Below are 17814 nucleotides of genomic sequence, written 5' to 3'. Positions count from 1 at the left end.
TTCTTTATGTGACTTATCTGATTTTGAGTTTTACTATGTTTTAACTCGACTATTGGTGAAACCCTAATTTCGTAAAAGGTTTTCCTCACTTGATACTGTGAGACCTTTACTTATTTCTGATTTTCTTTAGCTATTGCTATGTTTTCTTCACTGTTGATTCTATGTGACTACTTGACATACTTGACTACTGTATCTCGAATATTTTCCTTACTACTAAATCCTAGCTTGTTTCTGCCACTACTGTATGATTGTGTTATCTCTTTTGCCAATATGTTTGGCCTCGCATGTCTGAAGCTTCTGTACACTCTATTTATATACTAAAGTGCAGAATCATGCTTCTTCCTTGATTGATCTTGATCTGATGACTGATTGCAAAAGCTTTTATTTTGTGACCCCTAATTTTACTCGCATGTTTAAATTTAATTGATTCCTTTCCCTTTACTGTGATGTTTTACCTTGCTGAATCTTTTCCAAAATAAGCATATCTTTGTACTTAGACTTGAATGTTTACTTCATGCTTTTACTGCCCCTTTTATGGCAATAATCAATCTGTCTCCAAACTGATTTTCTTTCCTTAATTAGACCTGTTGCTACCCATTAAACATTGATTCTTTAATTAAAGGGAATCACTTGTGGTAGTTGATTCTGACTTGTGATTGTTTCCATGCTTGTGTTAAGACTTTACTTATTACCTTATTCTTCACCTATTTTAAAAACTATAAATACCCACCCTCTTCTCTTTCAAAGACAAACCATCTGAGTTCAGAACACACATTTCACTTAAAACTCTCTCTTTTCTCTACTACTACCTGTGCTACTGCTTTCTCTAGCCAGCTGAAAGCCAAGGCTAGGCTGTGAAAATTTGCTTACCTTTCCTTTCTTCACTTTGTTTCTTGCTGGTATGTCCTAGTTACTTTTCAAGCATCAACAACAACATGTTCTGTAGTTGTTCCAACTTCTCTCATGTTTGTATATTTCTGCTTATGTTTCTGCAATCAAGTTACATTACTAGCACGTTGAAATGTGTTCCTTTTCCCTTTTAAATTAAAGCTCTCCTATTGTATGAATCCCAAACCCTACATTCCCTCTTTGTGTTTGTGTTCTCTGGCTAGTTTATGGTCATGCCAACATCATCTATTGCTATGTATGACCATACCTGACCCTTTTTGGGGGTCATATGCTTCATGCAATGTATTCCCAAAACCCCTGACCCCTTTGTGTAATTGCTGATTCTGTGTAGTTTGAGTTTCACTACTATTGTTTTCAAATCCCCTTTACCATTTGCTATTTTCAAATAGATCTCTTTCAACTGTGTTCTACACTTCCTCTATACTCTTAGAACCTAGGTTATGCCCCTCTTGTGTTAGACTTACCTTGGGACCCTTGAGCTCCCTCTAAACTTGGACACATAAGGGCTGACCCTTCCATACCACACCCATCTCTATCTGGTTATGCAAACCTTGGTGTAAGCACTGCCCGGGGTCCCTTGAGACCCTTAGGGAATTTTGACACACTCAGGTCTGAGAAAGGCTGTGAGAACATTGACATTTGAGGTGGTTTATTTCATAACTCAGAGAGGAAGTCAGAATCAGGCTTCCTATGGTTGTAACTTCTTATTTTGCTTTTCTAGTGTAATTTATTCATTTTTGATATGTAATGATTTGTAACAAATGTTGGGGTTGGCTAGTAAAGAGGGATGGGTAATTTTGCATGTTTAGATATTAGAAGGGTAGAGAACATGCCTATAGGATCCGTTTCTTTAAATTCTGCATGTTTTAATTCTACATTTAGATAACATGACTATATGACCTGTTTTAAATTCTGCATGTTTTATTACCATAATGAGACACCATGCCTATAGGATCTAAATAGCTATAATCAGACGTCATGTTCATAAGGTTAAAATGAGTATTTTTCATAGAAGTCATGCCTATTGGAATTTCAAGTAAATCCTGCCTGCTTCGTTTCAAGTTCAACTAGATATCATGTCTATAGGAATTACAAAAAATCAACAATAATAGAGATCACGCCTATAGGATCTGAAACCAGTCTAGTTTAAAATCAGTTTGACTCGTACTGTTCTGAATCAGTTTTAAATAACCTACTCTTTTTATTAATACGATTTAGAAAGCATGCCTATAGGATCCAAATTGCTCGTTTAAAACTATCACTGCTTTGCTCCATTCTAAATTAGTAATAGATATTATGCTTATAATATGTCACCAGTACATAATTAGGTAAGCCTTAGGTAATAACAACAAAACTAAATCCGCCTTTGTTTAATTAGCAACTGCTACAACCAACAAGCAGGCCTGATTCAGACTTCTTATCTGAGTTATGTAATAAATTGGTCTACTTCAACAATTAAAACACCCTTGCCTTAGTACTTTAAATTCTGACCTTAAATGTATTTAAGTCATGCTATTTATATGCTTTACTTGAGGAGGTATATATGAGCCTCTTAGTTGTTTATATATTTCTCCTAATGTGCAGTCCTATGTGTTTTGAATGTCACCTTAGTCTCTTACCTTTAAAAACTCAAGAGTCAGCCTAAAATCCTCCCTCTTATAGGAATAGTAGTCCTAAGTTCCTCAAGGACTGATAGGAATGGGACGGGTAATAACATGCAATAGAGGTCGAGATCAATCCGCGCTTTAATACCTTAATAGGGTGGGAAGGGTAGATATGGATATGATGACCGGTGCACTAATACCACGTGTATCCCCTCTTCTGACGAGTGTCATACCAGGTATTGCATTGATGTGATCCATATTATAAATAAACCTAGGACCCCCCTCCTTTCTTTTCATATATTCTTAACTATAACTCATTTTCAAAATTCGCCTTTTAATTTTTTTCAAGCTCTTATGTGTTCAAAACCAAATCCCCTATTACTTGAGCCTATACTTGTCTATTTGATAATTGTACAAATTCACAAAAAACTGTCTGGCCGGGAACCACACTAGTGGATCCTGAGGGGTGCCTAACACCTTCACCTTAGGATAATTTCAAGCCCTTACCCTATCTCTGGTTATCCAAACATGAACCCTATAGGTGTCCTAATGCACCTTAAATCATTAGGTGGCAACTCTTCAAATGCAAAACCTAGTTCCCAAAAGGAATGAGTTGTCCTATACCCAAAAATATCATAAACCCGGTTTTCCGATGCGAAGAGGAAAAAAGGGGGCGCGACACATGGCTCGATTGCCAAACCTAGTCCTACCTCTCCTCATTTTGAGCCCTGAATTAGAAGCAATGATAGGTTGTGGCTTGTATCCTTAACACCCTAGATAAGGAGATTAGTGAAACCGTCATGTATATAGAGTCTACTGAGAAGCTTTGGAAGGAGGTCGAGCATAAGTTTGTGCAAGCTAGTGGTATAAAGATATGTCAAAACCCAAAACCACCACCGTTGTAATGATGCCTAACTCACTTGCTAGGCAAGCCAGTCATAAATAATAACAAAACATGATAAAAAATTATAGAATATATAAGTCTGAAAGACAAATAACCATGGTTAATGTCAAATCAGAATACAACTCCCAAGAACTGGTAACATCTATTCATGAGCTCAATAGAACGAATACAAGTTTGAAACACAGAAATATTGTCTGAAACAACAACATTAAAGGAAATAGGAAGAGACGACAGGGATTGCGATCTAAAAGCAGCTCTACCTCGGTCTCCAAAGCACAACAATCAACTCAGCTCACAAAGCTCGACTGGGTCGGACTTCGGAATCTGCACAATTAAGTGCAGAGTGTAGTATGAATACAACCGACTCCATATACTCTGTAAGTATCATGATTAACTTCAGCAAGGTAGTAGTGGCATCCAATGATACTCACTTATCAATCTAATCAGTTCATAAATATACAAGTACGCAACAACAATGCCAAACTAAGCATGAAATACATGTATAAAAAATTAGTGCACGTAGAGAAGATGTGTACAAGTCTTATAATAGTTTAACAACTCAGCATATAGAGAAGGTATGCGACTATCACTAATGAATCATCAACATTTGCATATAGAGAAGATATGCTAAATAATCAAGTCAACGTGTACATGTTAGCATATAGAGAAGATATGTGACGTGCCTTCATCCTTCAATCAAAGCAACATATAAAGACGATATGCATAAAGAGGCATGTATACATTCCAAAACTAGCATATAGAGAAGATATACAATAAAATCATGTATTCATCCAAGGTATATTTAAATAGAGAAGAAATGCAGAAACCAAACACTGATATGTTTTTCTCATACAACATATACATCATCAAGAGAGAAATACGAGAGGACGATCCTAGGTGATGGATTCTTATCCACACAATGCACATATAATTCACGTTCCATAATATAACATCTGCACGTATCACTCACGTGCTGCCATTCCAATCCATATTACACAAAAAGCAGAATACATGTATACAAATAATGGATATAAAATTACATACTCATTGATTGATAAAGTAACATGCTAACGTGTATGCATGTACGAAGTGTGCTACCACAACTCAGAATAGGTGGATATACCACAAAACAATAATTATCAAGTTTGATTAGGCAATTAACCTACACAAGATCTCTAACATGATTCAAGAAGCCCACGAAGAGGTACAAACATATGAAGCATGATAACAAGAATTATAGTATCCAATATAAGCCATAACATAGCCTAAAAACTACCCCAAACATGGATAAAACCCGGTGCAAGCACACAACCAAGGCTAGGCAAAATATTACCTCAAACAAGCCAAATCAATACTCCAAAAATTTCTTCCTTCTCATATCGGTCTCCGAATGGCTTGAATCTAGCCAAAAACAACTCAATAACAACAAATAAAGCTATAAGATTCAATCCCAAATAATAAAGCTTCAATCTTTATTCAATTGTCAAAATGTCAACAAAAATCAACTCGAGCCCATATGGTCAAAGCCCGAGTCAATAGGTAGATACCAACTATCCATAATCCCACGAGTTCAGATATGTAATTAGATTCCAAAATCAAGTCCAAATCAACTCTCAAATCCCTAAAATTCATCCTCTTAAGTTGTAGGAAAAACCCCAATTTTCCTCTTTCAAATCTATGTTCTAAGTGCACAAATCTATGAGAAATTGAGATACATAATCAAATCCAAATAGAAAATACTTACCCTCAAAGTGGTAATGAAAGTCTCCCCAAATATTGCCTATAGCTGAGCTCCAAAACTCTAAATAATGAAAATAGACCAAACCCTCGATATATAATAAGTCTGGCAATAATTTAGTATCTGCGGATCACTTGGTCGCTTTTGCGACGTCACATCTACGACAAACCATCGCAAATGCGAGCTCCACTTAAAACAATTGACCCCCACTTCTGCACTATAAAATCTGCTCATGTGCTACCGCACATGCGCACAGACCTCGCAGGTGCGCAAACGCTTCTGTGCATCTTCCTCTGCATATGAGGACTCCTATGCCCAAGGCAAACTCCGCTTCTTCGGCCTCCCTTTCTGTTTTGCGACGTTGCACGTTCCCAAAAAGTTCCACAGTTGTGACACACGAAAATTAGTTATGCCAACATCCAATAAAATGATCCAGAATCAATTTGAAACACCCTCGAGCCCCCTGCCCTCCCAGAACCCCTTCCAATCATGCCAACTAGTTTGAATGCGTAACCCAAACATATTTCCAAGGATCGAAACATCACAATAATATCCAAAATTATGAATCACACATCAAAACTCAAGTTGCATACTCTTAAATATCATGAACTTTTGAACTTCAACCAAGGGTCCGATTCAAGCCTAATCAAGTCGGATTATATCCAAGCATTGCACACAAGTTTCATATAACAAAACAAACCTATTCCAAGGCTCAAAATAATAATCCAAATCTGAAATCATCAAAATCAACTCCCAGGGTAAACTTATGAACTTTCGAATTCGACATATAGAGCCAAAATATTTTAGGAACCTCCAAGTCTTAATCCAGACTTACGCCGAAGTCCAAAATCACCATACGAACCTATTGAAACCATCAAAATACCAATCCAAGCTCATCTTCTCAAAAGTAAAAACCATTCATCAACTCTTACAAATTCAAGCGTTCAAAATTAAAACTAAGTGTTCCATCACTCTCAAACCTTCCCGAAACCAACCCAACCATCCCTAAAAATCATCAAACATCAAATACACATAAAAAATATCAAATAGGTAAAGGAGGCTCAAATTTACAAAATAAACGTCCCGATCGTTACAAAATCTTTTAATCCACAAAGATATTTCTTCCATCTCTCAAGATTCTTCCACTATTGCTTCATATTTAATAAAATTAAAAAGCGCGATTTCATTTCTGTTTTACACTCTAACCATGTTAGTGGATGTAAAGAGATTTTTCAGAAAGTAAATGAGGAATAGATGGTTCACCAATTTCTGATGGGCCTAAACGACTCATATTCCACCATTCGATGGAATATCTTAATGATAAAGCCCCTTCCAAATTTTGATAGTGTATACTCCATGCTGACAAATGATGAGAGTTAGTCTGGAGTCCAATCTAGTATATACAGCTGCCAAAATGGGATTGGTCCATGAGGCCAGTCCAACCCAGCTTGCTACTTTGGTAGGATTGGGCTAAGAGTTTTTTAACTCATTTAAAAGTGTTACACGCCATGTTTTCGTATGTAAGAGTACGTCGTAAGACAATTGATGAAAGCTCAGAAATGAGATCATTTTTGAAAGTATATAAAGTAATTTAATTATATTACATTAGAGGTTACAAATCTTTAAGATCATTAATAATAACTACCAAGAGGATTGGAAAGCTTAGAAGCTAAATAAATTGAATAAAATAAGTTTCGTCGAAAGTCGATAAGTTTATAATTTTATAACATGCACTAACGGGTGAGAATAGGGTTCTTAACGTGATATGGAGGTTATATTATGAGTTATTTTAGGCTTATGATAGTCGTGTATTACGTTTTGAAGTCAAGCGAGTTGTGGAACAAAAGTTGACAAAGGTCATCACAAGTTATATTCATAAATGTGCTAAAGGTTAGGTCAAATGTAGCAGAGCTTTTCTCCCAATATACATGGAAACATGGGATTATAAACATATCGAACTAAATATCTACGAGTCTAGTTTCTAAAGCATTAAACAGTTCATCGATACAACATCAGAGTAGAGAGACATTTGTTGTTTTGCGAGGCTGTGTAGACTGCATAGGTGACAAATAGGTGTGTGACTGAAGCTTTTTAATCAATACATTTCGTGTGTTATATGAAGTATTTTTGGGACATATTATATAACAAATTGAAGGTATTTGAATGTACTTTCTAATGATCTTAATCCTTCATTCATACAACATCCGGATAAAAAGATATAAGCATCGGAAAAAGGGCCAATGCTAGGGTGCCAAGCTAGCAACTCTTTGACTTTTCAAAAGTTGATATATATAGGTTTTAAATCGTCTTTCTCTTAATTTTTCATAGAACACGACCATATAACCCCCATAAACTTACCCTTAATCTCTCTACAATGGTTTTAAAGAAGATAGCATCTTGGGTACGAAATCAAGAAGCGATAACATTAGAACGATTCCTATGACATAATTATCGCTATATTGCCTCTGTTTTTCTTTGTAGTTTGAGTTTTAAAAGGTACTTCATAGTTAATAAAATGACTACTTTCTCTATTTAAGCTTTCAAATATCAAGGAAGGTTGATAAATTAGTTTTCTACTAGTTAGAACTCACAGGACGGTGATCGAAAGCCGTGAGTTCGATTTATTTTACTCTTAGTGGATTGTTTTGTAGTCCACTCGTGTTGGTCTATTGTGCTACTGATTTATGGAGCTTGGAAGGATAAAGGAAATGGAGAAATTCCACTTGTGGTAGGGTAGTGGGACGGTCGCTCATCATTGCAATTTCAGGATAATTGATAACTTATTGATTGGGTATGTTCTGGTATGTTTGGTTTTTTTGTTGTATTAAAGGTCCCAAATTGTAGTTAGGTTGTTTTTGAGTTTCTGGTTGTATTCTGTTATTGTCTTTCCTATAGTAGGCTTGACGGAGTAGTAAAATTAGAGGAAATGCTGCCCATTTTATTCTAGAATCGAGTTATCATTTGAGATACGTGATATACTAGTGCCATCTAAGTTGTACATGTATTTCTTTGTGATAGTGTTGGCGCGGTAGTTGTCGTAAGCTTGATGTTGAGTTGCATTGACTACTTGAGGTATGTTAAGACTATCCTTTCTTTCCTTTTGTCATGATCCATATGATACAATGAAACGAGCAAGCACACAAATTTCATCTTAGAAGTACTAGGGTTGCCTATGTTCTTGATTCCAATTTGTCCTACTATCATATCATCTATTCATGGTCTCGTGATATTCCGAGATATCTTATTGACTTACTTCATTATGCATTGCATTCATTTATACATGCATATTGACCCATGAACAGATGACATTATACACGTGTATATTATTGGTTTATGGGGTATATGTAAAGGTTATGGTATTATATGTGCACCACCACCAAATCAGCTGGTATACGTTGATGATTTCACCCACAGAGGCCGAGATGATATGATGGGATGCCCTCAGAGGCTTGATGATGTTATGTACTCATATACATATGCATTATATGAAACTTATATGTATATGCATGACATTATAAATGTTTCATGATTCATAGAGCTATTCAGACTTACAAGTTGAGTTCTTTACTCCATGTTTCTTTCATGTCTTTATATAATGCTTTCATGCCTTACATACTCGGTATTTTTTTGTACTGACATCCCTTTTTTTTGGGGACGCTGCGTTTCACACCCACATATACCGATAGACAGGTTGACAGTCCTCCTAGTAGGCTATCAGCTCAACAGAAGGTGCTCCACTAGCTCTGGAGTTGCATATTTAGTCAGTATGCTTTGGACATGTATTGATCGGTATGGTGGGGCCATAGCCCAATCTTTATGTGGTTTATGTACTTTTAGAGGCTTGTTGATAGATGTCATATATATGAATACTTGTATGGCCTTGTTAGCCTATATTTTGAGTTTACAAATGATCATGTCGGCCTTATAGACCCACGTGTCACATGTATAAGTTTCTATATCATGTTGGGTCGTCCTATGTCTAGTATTCCCTTATGTTTTATTCTGGTTATCTCATGATGCCTTTCTGGCCCATTTACCCATGATGGTATGATAAGAAAGATATGTTATATTTGTACTCGATTGGGTAAGGCACCGGTGCCCGTCGTGGCCCATCGGTTTGGGTCTTGACAAAAGTGGTATCAGAGTAGTTCGGTCCTAGGAAGTCTACAAGACGTGCCAAGTAGAGTCTTCTTTATGGGTTATTGTGCACCACACTTATAAGTAGGAGGCTATAGGGTATTTAGGACTGTCACTCCTTTCTTTATTCTAGATCATGTGGTAGAGCTCAATTGTAAGAATTCAAACTCTTAAATTCTACTTTATTCGTAACACAACAATACCTACATCCACAAAGACAGTTGGTAAGAGATTGAATGTAATTGTAGAAGAGTTGAGTCAGAGGAACTCGATTTTGTATTATGCTTATGATGAGTGATTGTAAAGTCTTTGTGAGGCCCCGTGAAAAATTTCCACTCTAAACCTGAAAGCTCGTAATGGAAATTAGTAATATGTGTTAGAGATGCGTAAAGCTCGCCGCGGTTCGAACCCTTTAGAACTGGTCTATGCATTAAAAAAGTCAAAGAATAATGTTTTCCAGAAAAGTGCCATTTTTGCGGTCCACTATTCAGTCGCATAATAGGAATGCGGACCGCATAGTCGCCGCAGAGTAAAGTAGTGTGTTGGCGAAATTGATGTCAACTATGCGGACGATTATGCGATTGCATAATCGATATACGGGCCGCAAAGTCGTCGCATAATTCCCTTGGGATTTTGAAAGGGGCAGTTCTGCAGTGCAGTATGCGACCGCAGAACGAGTATACGAACCGCATTTCTGCCGCATACCCAAGCAGTGTGTTCAGGTCTTGGGGAGCATTTTTGCGGTCCATTATGCGGGCCGCATGTCCACTTTGCGATCGATAATGCGATCGTAGATCTGAATCAGGGCTCCAGTTTTCTAAATTTTAAACCCGACCCCCCTGTCGTTATATACTGTGCAATAACTCATTAAGCCTATTTCCTGACACTTTTAGAGTGAGAGAGAGAGAGGGGTCTAAGAGAGGGGAAGTGCTTCCCATCAAAATTACTCCAGGAATCCCTGGTAAATCATTGAAGATAATGAAGTGAGGGACCTAAACCCTCATCCCAAGAGGTAAGGCTTCATCACCCCAGCTCTCATTTTTACACATAGCTACAAATGGTCATTGGTGAGGTAATTCATGGGAATAAGGGGGGTTGCATTGCATGCATGTGTTCTTAAGGAGTATGAGGAATTATAAAAGAGGAGGCATGGGTAATGGGCTAGTGTAATCTTGCATAAAAAAACCATAAGGCCTTAATGAACAATAAATGCTTGGTAAAATGCTCAAGAGAGCTTAGATTATGATCTTTTCTTGATTATGAGTTAAATTGTGCTATATAGCTTAAATTGATTGAAGTGCGAACATTCCGGAACATTATAGGATTAAGGAAAGCTCGGTTGAGGTATGTATGGATAAAACCCAGTCTTTTAGAAATTGAGCTTCATCGGCGTTTGTGTGAATATGGTAAGATTAGAGCTGAATTGTTGCATTGCTTGTCATTTTACATGAATTGATGTTGTAACCGTATATGCGTGAAAAATGTGTCTCATCATGATCAACGTGCTATCTTGATAACTTGAAGAGGGCAAGGATATGAATTATGTATTGAAATTCTTGAACTTTAAATTTAAATTGAAGCAGCTTATGTTGTGCTATACATGTGAAGTCTCCTCTATGCCTACAATTTTAATTGCTCTTGTGTGCGCTTATTATCCTAAATTACAAAGCTAACATTGAATGTGGGAACGATGTAAATATACGTCCTAGTTCCAAGGATAATGTGATAAGTTATGGCCCCAAGTGCCTATGAAATGATATATGTGAAACGAAGTGATTAATGCGAAGGGAACAATGCCTTGGAAAGGCGGCCTAGCCGATCGGGCCGTGGTTGGACTCCGCTCAAGATAGCGATAGTATTGTGAATGAATTCCGGAAAGGAAAATGAGACTATGATTGAAATATATGCCTTAAATGAGGCGACCTAGCCGATTGGGTCGAGATCGGACTCCGCTCAAGATAGCGGTGGTATTGTGAACAATGATGAATAGTGTGAAATGGCCCAAACTAAAGGCTATGTAAAAATGATGTGGAAGTTGTATGATTCTTTTATTTGATAATGTGGTGATCGTTTAAAGCTTGAGTTATACTTGTGATTTCTTATTCTTACATGAAATTTCTTTCTAACTAGATGGTGTTTAGTTATACCTACTAGTACTATTCCATGGTACTAACGTCCCTTTTACCGAGGGTGCTACATTTTTAAATGAATGTAGGTGGCTCCATTGTAGATAGTGCGGATCGCGCGTAACATAGTACCTTCTTCTTGAAGTCTTGGTGAGACCCTTTATCCTTCAAGGGGTTATATTGCACATCTTTTGTTGTAGACTTCTACTTTTGAGGTATAGCCGGGGCCTTGTTGCCGGCATTGTGATAACTTGTTTTTTCATCCTTAGAGGCTCTGTAGACATATGTGTGGGTTATGTACGGGAGTTGGATGTGTCTACGAACTATGATGTAATTCAAGTTCTCACTTTGTTAAAGTGTATTTGTATGGAATCTTGGAACTTATCGACGGTTTAATGTTGTGATTTAAAATGAGCTAACATTGTAGAATGCACCCTCTTTATTCGTCTAAATAAATGAATGAAAGCATAGTTTCCTTATTCGTATCGTGTTGGGTAGGAAGTGTCTGATAAGGCTTGCTCAGTTGGGGGCTGCTAGATTGAGTGCGGCCGCGTCTTCCGAGGTTGGGGCGTGACAAACTTGGTATCAGAGCATAAGGTTTTAAAGTGTCCTAGGATGTCTCAGAGCAGTGTTTAGTAGAGTCCTTCTTATCGGTGTGTAGTCGACCACATCTATAAGTTGGAGGATACTTGGGCATTTATGAATAACACCCTTCTTTGATATTCCGGATCGTGCGGTGACACTGTTTCCTCTCTAATTAGTGCATTGTTCTATCTTTTAGTAAATGGCACCTAAGAAGAAAGCAAGGATTGGACAGGAAGCCAATGCTTATGCCACTTCAAGAGTGGCTGATGATTCACTGCTTGATACTGTGGGTGAGGGTAGCCGCCCTACTATCACTCTGCCTTATTCTTCTATTCCAAAGTAGACTACCCTAGTTCCTACACCCGTGGAGGGTACCACTATCCCTCCCGTTGATGCCATTGTCCTACCTCCAGCCCCAGTTTCCGGTTCTGGTATTTTTAATGGAGATCTTAGGGGAGCTATTCAGATGTTGACCCAGCTAGTAACCTCTCAGGCCCAGAGGTCAAATGTTGCGCCCAGTTCATCCAGCCAGCAAGGGGATTCTACTAGTTCTAGGGTGAACAGATTTCTTCAGTTAGACCCTCCAGTGTTTTCAGGTGCCAATCCAGAAGAAGACCCTCAGGATTTTATTGATGAGATGCACAAGACCCTTAGGGTTATGCGTGAAACTGAGATGGAGTGAGTAGAGTTGGCTGCCTACCGTCTGAAAGGGGTGGTCTATTCGTGGTTTGAATTGTGGTAAGATCCTCGAGAGGAGGGGCGCCCTCCGGTGAGGTAGAGCGAGTTTGATGATGCCTTTATAGATCATTTCCCGTCCGCTGAGACAAGGGAAGCCCGTGCAGCAGAGTTTGAAAATTTGAAGCAAGGTAACAAAAGTGTGTGGGAGTACCACATGGAGTTTGCTCGCTTATCCAAGTATGCCATTCATATGTTGCCCCTAATGGAGGCCAGGGTGCGCCTGTTTGTTCAGGGCCTTAATTCTTTGACTATTAATGAGGCTTCTACAGCTGCATTGGATTTTGACATGAATTATGGGAAGATGGTGGAATTTGCTCAGGATACAGAGAACTGTAAATTGAAGAACAGAATGGAGAGAGAGGGTAACAACAAGGCCTAATCTACGGGCAACATGGGAGAGTCACTAGGTGGGGGAAGATCAGCTTTTAGGGGAGGACCAGCAGGGCCTTCCTAGTCTGTTGCATAATCTTCAGCCAGTGCACCGCCATCAGGGCCCAACCAATAGTAGTGGAGTCGGTTTAGGCCCAGTCAGGGCAACAGGAGATCCCATTAGTGGGGTTGGTCAGGAGAGAGGTTCCAGCAGCAGCATAGGTCCCCGTGCCCCAGGTACGGGAAGATGCACTCGGGGATTTGCTACATGGAGTTGCCCGTATGTTATGGATGTGGGATGAGGGGTCATATTCAGAGGCATTGTCGTGTGTCCCGCCAGGGAGCAGGTAGGGGCATAGCACAGCCAGCCAGCCTAGCAGCTGCTACATCTTCAGCCCCCTCTCCATCTCGAGGTATCCCAGCACCTGCAGGGCGTGGTGCAGCTAGGGGTGGTGCGCAGTGTTTGGGAGGACCCAACGGTTCTATGCTATGAGTGGACGCCAGACTACAAAGGCTTCCCCAGATGTTGTTACAGGTATTCTAACTATCCAATCTCATGATGTGTATACACTTATTGACCTCGGTTCCACACTGTCCTATGTTACCCCTTTTGTTGCTATGGAATTCGAGAAATAACCAGATCAACTTCATGAACCATTCTCGATATCTACTCCAGTTGGTGAGTCAATTTTGGCTACTCGAGTTTATAGAAGTTGTATTTTCACGATGTGTGGTAGGGATACCTGGGCGGATCTTATTGAATTGGGAATGGTGGATTTTGATGTAATAATGGGAATGGATTGGCTTTATTCATGTTTTGCCAAGCTTGATTGTCGGCCTAGAACTATGAGGCTTGAATTTCATAATGAACCCGCTATTGAATGGGAGGGAGATAATGCAGTGCCTAGAGGCCGATTTATTTCCTACCTTAAGGCCGCCAAGATGATCAAGAAGAGGTGTATCTATCATTTAGTTCGGGTTACGAACACCAAGGCCGAGGCACTTAGCCTTGAGTCTGTACTAGTTGTGAATGAATTTTTGTATGTCTTTCCAGATGAGCTCCTTGGGATTCCACCAAAAAGGGAGATTGATTTTGGGATCGATGTGATGCCAGACACGTAGCCTATATCAATTCCACCCTATAGAATGGCACCGACATAACTGAAAGAGCTAAAGGAACAATTAAAGATTTTGTTAGAAAAGGGTTTCATCCGACCGAGCATTATCATTGTGGGGCGCACTGGTCCTGTTTGTAAGGAAAAAGGATGGGTCTTTGCGGATGTGTATTGACTACCAACAACTCAACAAAGTCACAATCAAAAATAAATACCCACTACCAAGAATAGATGACTTGTTTGATCAGCTGCAAGGTGCTACGTGTTTCTCAAAGATTGACTTGCGGTCCAGGTATCATCAATTGAAGATAAGGGAGCAGGATATTCCAAAGACAGCTTTCAGAACTCGGTATGGGCACTTTGAATTTCTGGTGATGTCCTCTGGGCTAACAAATGCCCCGGCAGCTTTCATGGATCTTATGAATCGAGTCTTCAAGCCTTTTCTAGACTCCTTTGTGATAGTATTCATTGATGATATTCTTGTGTATACCCGAAGTCAAGAGGACCATGCTGACCATCTCAGGGTAGTTTTGTAGACTCTTCAGCAACATCAATTGTATGCAAAATTTTCATGAATTTTAACTTGAATCTGTCGCATTCTTGGGTCATGTTGTTTCTAGGGAAGGAATTATGGTTGATCCTCAAAAGATTGCAGCAGTGAAGAATTGGCCTAGACCTACCACTCCAATGGAGATTCATAGTTTCTTGGGTTTGGCTGGGTACTACAGGAGATTTGTGGAGGGGTTTTCTACTCTTGCCTCTCCATTGACTAAATTGACCCAAAAAGTAGTTAAGTTCCAGTGGTCAGACGCTTGTGAGAAGAGCTTCCAAGAATTGAAATCAAGATTGACTGCAGCACCGGTACTAACCCTACTGGAGGGTACAAAGGGATTTGTGGTATATTGCGATGCTTCCAGGATCGGGCTCGGGTGCGTGTTAATGCAGCATGGCAAGGTAATAGCCTACGCTTCTAGGCAACTCAAGAATCATGAAAAAAACTATCCAACTCATGACTTTGAGCTTGCAGCAGTGGTGTTTGCACTAAAGATTTGGTGACATTATCTATATGGGGTCCATGTGGATATATTCACGGACCACAAGAGCCTTCAATATATTTTCAAGCAGAAGGAGTTGAATCTGAGGCAAAAATGATGGCTACAGTTACTCAAGGACTATGACATTGATATTCTTTATCACCTGGGAAGGGCTAATGTTGTGGCAGACGCTCTTAGTCTAAAATCTATGGGAAGTTTGGCTCATTTGGTGGCATATCAGAGGGCATTAGCCAGGGAAGTTTACTAGTTGGCTAGTTTGGAGTTCGCCTTGCGGACTCTAATGAAGGAGGGGTAATTGGGCAAAATAGGGTTGAATCATCGCTTGTGGCGGAGGTGAAAGAAAATCAATTCAATGATCCATTATTAGCACAACTGAAAGAGGGCATTCACAAACACAAGACCACAACTTTTTCCTTTGGCATGGATGATGGTACCCTACGATACCGAGACCGCCTATGTGTTCCTAATATTGACAATCTTTGGGGAAGGATCATGGCAGAAGCTCACACATCCAGGTATTCCGTGCACCCAGGTTCTACGAAAATGTATCATGATCTCAAGGAAATTTATTGGTTGAACAACATGAAGAAGGACGTGGCGGACTTTGTGGCAAATTGTCCGAATTGTTAGCAAGTGATGGCCGAACATCAAAGTCCCGGTGGGTTGGCTCAAAGCATAGAAATTCCAATGTGGAAATGGGAGATGATTAACATGGATTTTGTGGTAGGTTTGTTGCGCACTCCACGCAAGTTCGACCCAATTTTGGTAATCGTGGATCGACTCATGAAATCAGTGCACTTCTTTCCAATTAAAGCTACCGACAAAGCGGAACAGTATGCCCAATTGTATATCAAGGAAATAGTCAGGTTGGATGGTACTCCAGTCTCAATCATTTCCGATCGAGAGGCTTAGCTCACAGCCAACTTTTGGAAGAAATTTCAGCAAGGTTTGGGCACGCAGATAAATCTTAGCACAACCTTTCACCCTCAAACCGATGGTCAAGTAGAGCGGACCATTTAGACGCTTGAGGACATGTTGCGTGCTTGTACTCTTGATTTCAAGGTAGTTGGGATGACCATTTGCCACTCATAGAATTTGCTTACAACAACAACTTCCATGCTACTATCCAGATGGCACCATTTGAGGCATTGTATGGTAGGAGATGTAGGTCTCCCATTGGGTGGTTCGAGGTTGGAGAAGCGGAATTGATAGGTACAAACCTCGTGCATCAGGCCATGGATAAAGTCAAGATTATTAAGAAGAGGTTGAAAACTACTCAGGGTCGCCAAAAGTCTTACTCGGATGTTCGTTGCAGAGATTTAGAGTTCAAGGAAGATGATTGGGTATTTTTGAAGGTTTACCCTATGAAGGGCATCATGCGGTTTGGGAAGAAGGGAAAATTGAGTCCGTGGTATGTCGGACCATACAAAATCATTCGGAGGATTGGCCAGGTGGCATACAAGCCACCCGAGCTGTCATTGGTACATCCGGTCTTCCATGTGTCTATGTTGAGAAAGGTACTAGGAGATCTGTCCACTATTGTGCCGGTTGAAACTATTGAGGTTAATGAAGAGTTGTCGTATGAAGAAGTTCCAGTTGTCGTTCTTGATAGGCATGTTCGGAAATTGAGAAATAAGGAAATTGCATCTGTGAAGGTGTTATGGCAGAACCAGCAAGTTGAGGAAGCCACTTGGGAAGCCGAGGATGAAATGAAAAAGAAGTACCCATATTTGTTTGAATAGTCATGAAATAGCTTTTATGCACTTAGCTCCTACGAACTATTATCATTTGAATTAATCTATGTAAAACTGCCCTGTTTTGGTTATATATATATATATTGCCTATGCGGCCATGGATAGTATTGTACGAGTTATCTTATGTCTATGGAATGTGTACCTGCTATTAGTATGTGTTTCTGGGGATCTCTGATAGGTGGATAAGGCCCAGATACAAAGGAAACTCTGGCAAAATTTTTGGCAATTCAGGGAGTTAGCCGAATTTGGAGACTAATAATATGTTTAGGTTGAGAAAAAACTCAGAAGGTTGCATAAGAGATTGCTAATAAGCGAACCTTGATTCTCATTCGAGGACGAATGATCTTTAGTGGGGGAGGATGTGAGGCCCCGTGAAAAATTTCCACTCTAATCCCGAAAGCTCGTAGTGGCAATTAGGAATATGTGTTAGAGATGCGTGAAGCTCGCCGCAGTTCGGACCCTTTAAAACTGGTCTATGCATTAAAAAAGTCAAAGAATAATGTTTTCCAGAAAAGTGCCATCTTTGCGGTCCACTATGGGGTCGCATAATAGGAATGCGGACCGCATAGTCACCGCAGAGTGAAGCAGTGTGTTGGCCAAATTGATGTCAACTATGCGGCCGATTATGCGATCGCATAATCGATATGCAGGCCGCAAAGTCGTCGCATAATTTCCTTAGGATTTTGAAAGGGGGAGTTCTGGAGTGCATTATGTGACCGCAGAATGGGTATGCTGACCGTATTTCTGCCGCATGTCCACTTTGCGATCACAAATGCGATC

General features: G+C 39.6%; 1 protein-coding gene across 1 annotated transcript; it reads left to right on the top strand.

Moving 5' to 3' along the window:
• Positions 1–16515: 16515 nt before the first annotated feature.
• LOC138874941 (uncharacterized) lies at positions 16516–17022 on the top strand. The gene has a single exon (XM_070153741.1). The coding sequence runs from the start codon at positions 16516–16518 to the stop codon at positions 17020–17022; it is 507 nt and encodes a 168-aa protein (XP_070009842.1).
• Positions 17023–17814: the final 792 nt, after the last annotated feature.

The sequence above is a fragment of the Nicotiana sylvestris genome, chromosome 8 (genome assembly GCF_000393655.2).
Source record: "Nicotiana sylvestris chromosome 8, ASM39365v2, whole genome shotgun sequence".
Lineage (NCBI taxonomy): Eukaryota > Viridiplantae > Streptophyta > Magnoliopsida > Solanales > Solanaceae > Nicotiana > Nicotiana sylvestris.
Note: the sequence above shows the minus strand (reverse complement) of the source record. Positions and strands in the feature narration are given on the sequence as shown.